The 6,000-nt window shown below is 40.5% G+C and overlaps 1 protein-coding gene across 1 annotated transcript in view; it reads left to right on the top strand.

Annotated features, from left to right (window-relative positions):
* Positions 1 to 222: 222 nt before the first annotated feature.
* LOC148017856 (uncharacterized) overlaps positions 223 to 6,000 on the top strand; it is a 42,347-nt gene continuing 36,569 nt past the window's right edge. The window contains exons 1-3 of the mRNA XM_087661772.1: positions 223 to 455; positions 677 to 747; positions 865 to 978. Coding sequence (XP_087517898.1) covers positions 332 to 455; positions 677 to 747; positions 865 to 978 — 309 coding nt within the window. The 5' untranslated portion in view covers positions 223 to 331. The remainder of the gene's footprint in view (positions 456 to 676; positions 748 to 864; positions 979 to 6,000) is intronic.

The raw sequence follows: 6,000 nt of genomic DNA, 5'->3' as shown, positions 1-6,000 counted from the left end.
GCAGACCTTTGCATTGAGTGACTCCACTACTTTGAACTTTCTCTTGCAAGGATGGAGGTTTAAGAATCTTTCTAATAGAATCTTTAATCAATATTAGATGTCTGATGTGGGAGTTGACAACTCTTAGTAAGCACCTACATCACCGAAGGGAAACAATTCTCACCCCACGAAAGCAAGTCTTCTATCTATTTTAATATTATAAGCAAGCTCCCCACAATGTTAGTCCTCGAAAAACCCCTTATACGCTAAAGGACTCGAGAGAATACTTCAGTCCTGTGCTAGCTTCTCTCGCGACAGCTCCGTATCGCTGTCTGCGCAATAGAGGGGCGCCATGGCCGCTCGTGGGTTGCTGGCTGCCGCCTCTTGCTCTCGATCAAAGCCCCAGTTCTCCTTGGCGTTTCCTTGCATCGTACAGCAAGGCGTGCGTTTCTTCTCTTCTGACAACTCGTACTCTGGTACGAGAGAGAGAGAGAGAGAGAGAGAGAGAGAGGTTATCGTGAGAGACACGTTATTGTCTGCAAAATGCCATAAGTATATTCGAGGCATGAGTTTGTCGTACATTTGGAGTCAACATCTCGTCATGAAGTAATGATTACATAATAGATGAGATGCATACAGGTATAAAAGTACAGAGTTTCAAACCAATGTAACCCATTGCTGCACCGACAATTTGCAGGCCAACAAATCAGGATCGAGCGCCTATGGCGAGAATTTTACATAGGCACAAACCATTCAAGGATTAGAGAGGTTGGTTCATGTCCGCGCTCATTGAGTCAGTATGGATGTGTAAACTTGCCCTTCCTTCTTTCCCTTATTTGATTATGCAGTTTGCTAGTACCATTAACTATTCTCTACTCATGTTAGGCACATAATGAGCCTCTTTGGATTGAGGACGCTGGAGCAAAGGGGAAAGAGATGGGGCCCCCAACAACTGGACCATCATCAGCTCAGGGAGAAATTACAACTGGGACTCCACAGGTAAAAAATATTATGATGCTGGAGACCGTTCAATTTGCTGAAGCAGGCTTCTTTTAATGTGCATTTCCTGACCGAAGTGCATGATGATAATTCAAATTTCTGGCCATTTTCACACAATCAAATACTCCTGTTCTTTGTTTTTTGACATTTAAAGTAGCATGTTCCATCAATTATGCAAGTATGCAGTCTCTGTTAGGCATCACGAGACAGATTTTCGTCAATATTTAGTGACTTCGAATTGCTACTGTCTTTTGCCCTCAGCTTTTGACCTGCAATACAGATATTGCTCACCTAGTTCATCTCTTGTGCAATTTTTTTGTATTTGCAATACTCTGTTGTGTTTATGTAAGCAGATTAGTCAGTTCGTGTGTGAGTCTATGCATGTTCCAATGGACTGTGCATTTCTTTTTCAGTAAGGATTAGTGGGCCGCAGTCATTTTATTGACGATTGATTGCATTTCTTGGCTGGCGGGACTGATCCTGTTCCTGGCCTAGTTTGGCCGATTTATTGTTGGGTTTCCTCCTCATCAGACCATGGTCTGTAGGCTCTGCTACCCACAGTTCTATTAGAGAGAGGAGCTGGCACTGGTGCCCACACAGCTGGTGACTCACTTTTGTTTTTGTATTGTCTCATGTCTTGGTATATGGATCCCATTTCCCAAGCATTTATTTTCTTCTGAGTTCTTTGTGCAGTGTGCTTCTTTTCTTTGCAGTGTTTCTCGTTTCTCTTCTCTCTCGTGTTACAAAGTCTATTACAGCAGTCTTGCACAAACAAAATAAGATGAGTGACAACTTGCAAAATAAGTACAAAGTTTCACCACTTCATTTCTCACATACTATTCAAGATTTAGTCGAAGCTGCCTTAGAAATACTTGTAAGTTTATGCTTGGACATTTCTTGTTCATAGTCCTATACGCTTGAAACTTAGCTGTCCATCCTTTAGACATCTCAAATAACTCTACTCAATTTGAGGATGAAAAGTTGGTGGATACCAACTTTGTAAAATCAATTATATGCTTAAACCAACACTCTCTTTGTGTGTATTTGTGAAATGTCTTAAAGGTTGTTATTGTTATATTATGATGCTAAAGAAAGTGTTTTAGATTTTTGGTGATATGAAAAAGTTGCTCTGAAGAACTAGTTGAATACAACCATTGGATTGAATAAGTTGAATACTACCATTTGATTGAATAATAGAAGGCATACTATGGAATCCATAAATCAATACAAGAGATTATAAAAACAATAGTGAGTCATTGGGTGTGTGTGAGCACAGGTAGCAACTCTCTCTCCTTGATAGGACGTGCAAGTATAGGAGTATGTACAAGTGCATGAGAAGGATGAAACAATGGCTAATAAATGGGCTAAGATAATGAACAGGTTGGTTAGTAAAATATGCACTAATTGGAAAAAGTTGGTTGGCCTAAAAATGACAAGATGATCATAAATTGGCACCAAACATATAAACAACCATATCATACGTGGAAGAAATTTGCCTAGCCCACTAGGATATGCATGAACTCACTCATGAATTGATGATATTTGCTAATGCTCTCTTAGATCATAGGTGATATAGTGCAATACATACAATATACAACGATAATGACTCATTGTAGTACATACAACAATGACACTCAAATAGAATCATGAATACCCAAGCAATGGATGTGCAAGCCACCATCAACGTGCCTTGGAGAGAACTTGATGTCAATGTCGATCATACTAACTTTTGAAAATAGAAAGGAATCATAGTAGCTCTTTTTGTGTGCTAGTAATGTCTACCTCTAGTCGCATATGCAAGCATCCTGTTAACAATGCTTGTGTACTAGCATACGTAACCATGGATTCCTTGCCTTCAGTTAAACCACTAGAGTGTTCCCTCGTGTCAGCTTAGATTAGAAGAAAATCTTGTTCTTTGTCAAGAAACAACTCAACATAAACTCAGATGTCAATCTCAACTCTAGGATCTCAAAACTTGCTAGACTTTAGTTGATGCTTAAGGGAAGCCTTTATGTGGGTCCTTTGCACTTGTATAAAAAAATAGGTTTGTTTCTAGTGTGAATTATGTTGCTGATTATGTTATGTTGACAAATTGTGGCAGACCATCATGCTTCAAGGAAGCAATGAACAGAAAAGACATCAAGAAACGGCATAGAGCTATGCTGTTAGAAATGGAATCTCTAAAGAAAAATGGTACTTGGGATTTGGTGCATTTGCCTAAGGGGTAGAAAATCTTACCATACAAATAGGTTAACAAAATAAAGGTCACCTCTAGTTCCATGCCAAAGTACAAATCATGGTTGGTTACCAAAGGGTACAAGTGGGAAGATGGGATTGACTTTGATGAGATCTTTTCTCATGTAGTCAAAATGACTACTTTACGAACCATATTGGGCTTGGTTGCATATGAGGATATGGAACTCATACAGATGGATATAAAGATTGCTTTTTTACATGGTGATCTACATGAGGATATATATATATATGCAATAGCCAGACAGTTTTGTGGCTAAAGGGCAAGAAAAGATGATATGTAAACTCAACAAAAGCTTGTATGGGCTGAAACAAGCACCAAGTGAATGATATCATAAGTTTGATACATTCATGCAATCTCAAGGTTTTCAAAGAAGTCAAGTGAATCATTGCTTGTATACCAAGAAGGGAGCAAATGGTAGTCTTATTATATTGATTTTGTATGTGGATGACATGTTGATTGGTAGTAGGGATGTTCATGTGCTGGACACATTGAAGCAGAATCTACATAGCAACTTTGATATGAAGGATCTTGGTAAAGTCAATCATATTCTTGGCATGCATATATTTAGAGATAGATCAAAAGGTCTTCTTTATCTGACATAGCAAGAGTATGTATCCAAGATTTTGAAGTGTTTCAATATGGAAGGGGGGGGGGGGGGGAAGCAATTGGTGTACCATTATCTCCATATGTAAAACTTAGTACGAAATGGGTAAGATTCCATGTCTTAGCTGTGGGTAGCTTGATGTATGCTATGGTTGCTACACATCTTGACATCGCATTTGCGGTGGGAATGGTCAGCAAATATATGGCATGTCTTGGTAAAAAGCATTGGGAAGCAGTGAAAAGATATCATGAGATATCTTAGGGGCACAATAGGTGTGTGCATTTGTTTTGAAAAGAAGAAAGCATCTATTGTTGGCTTTACGGATGCAGACTATGCTAGTTATGTTAATTGCCTGAAGTCTACTTCAGGGTATGTATTCACCTTGTGAGGGGGAATAATTACTTGGATCTCCAAGCTATAGAATTGTGTTGCATTGTCTACTACAAAGGCAGAGTATGTAGCTATCATTGAGGCATGCAAGGAGGCTTTATGGCTTTTACGTCTGGTGGGAGAGCTTGGCATTACTGAGACTCTTGTTCTTCACTGTGATAGAGTGCTATCACACTAGCACGGAATCTTGTCTTTCATGCAAAGACGAAGCACATATAGGTGAAGTGTCACTTTATCATGGATGTACTTGACAACAAAAGCATGGAGCTAATCTTGTTGATCTTCTCATGAAGGGCATTCCAGTAGAGCAGTTTGCTCATTGGCAACAAATGATGGGAGTTGGATAGTGTATGTATTTCAGCTTTGTATATACTTTGACTTAGCTGATGATTCTTTTCTTGACCTTCAGGCATGCTGCCTTTAGGTGGAAGATTGTTGGGAATAAAGGGTCACCATACCTTTTATACGTGGACACCCTTGTACTTGTACTTTAGTCCTTTACATATAACTATCAAAAACCTAAAGAGTGGTACATCTTTTTGGTACCCACACATCGTGCATCACACTATTACTGCTGCTTACTATCTCTCTCGCTCTCTACTATTGCCATTGCCTAACATTGAACCTCTTAACATTGAACCTCCACTGTGCATCAACCGCCACCACATTAGAGAATTGTGGTTTACTTCCTTGATTTTGTTCTTCAGCTTCCGGCGATTACTTCGATAGCCCACTGCTCGGAGGACTGTGTTTTGCTCCCTTCACATTGCAGATTTCCCATAGGTACTGCCGTCTGATTTAGATAAGACAACGGAGTTATCTTTTGAGCTTTGGTTCTGTTGTATCGGCGTTTCTTCTCTTAACATGATTTAGTGTATCATCATCATGTTCTTGTGTGTTTGAGTTTCTCCTCTCTTAGTGTTTGCCGTACACATTGTTACTCCTTACAAACTGTAAAAATTACAGGGCGCAGCGAACAGAATCTGAGAAAGAGATAGAGATAGAGAGTACACAACAGATAAGAGGAGAATTAGAAAATTTCTTTAGCTCCAAACATCTGATACAGAGATGGCTCTGTCCACTCGTGCGCTTCCACAGTGAAGCTTAGATGGCGATCTAGACAAAAGATAGGTGAAGAGCTTAAGGCTAGCTGGAACAACTCTGACTGGGTAAAAGATAGATGATCGATGGCTGTGAAGGAGTTTAGCTTTTATAGCCCACGAAGGCGGTTAGGTCGTTGTGATCAACCTACCACATGATCCTCCACTAGTACGGCCAGGGAATATTCCCTTTACCGTCGGGCCGGGGGCATTGCCCTCGAGCCATTGCTAGGGGGGCCCTCCTGGGACCCCCCAACCAGGGGCCGTGGAACCCCAAAATAGAGATCCCTTTTAACTCCCTTACCCCGCAACTCGATGCAATGTGTCTCGAGTTGCTACCAGCTTAACTACTCAGTCCAACCCAAAGATTAGACCCACAATGGTCACCTTTTTTCCATTCGGTCACATAGACCTCATCTGATATACAAGTCAGGACTCAATCGATGCTCGGGCTCACATTTGGCTTCTCCTCATAATGGGGGCCTTACAACTTTGAGCACCATGGATCATTCGTGGCACCTTATGAGGGTGGGGGATTGAGCATATCTAACACAAACCCTATTCTCTCTCTGCATTGTCGCTTATTTTGACATGGTATCAGAGTATACCTGTTATTTTTGACAATATTGCAGTAGTCACATGGTGGGAGATGGCAGTAGCCTGTTGCTTGG

The sequence above is a fragment of the Lygodium microphyllum genome, chromosome 21 (genome assembly GCF_053477565.2).
Source record: "Lygodium microphyllum isolate KBCC chromosome 21, Lygodium_microphyllum_v1.1.10, whole genome shotgun sequence".
Taxonomy (NCBI): Eukaryota; Viridiplantae; Streptophyta; class Polypodiopsida; order Schizaeales; family Lygodiaceae; genus Lygodium; species Lygodium microphyllum.
The sequence above is the reverse complement of the archived record's forward strand: the minus strand, read 5'-3'. Positions and strand labels throughout refer to the sequence as shown.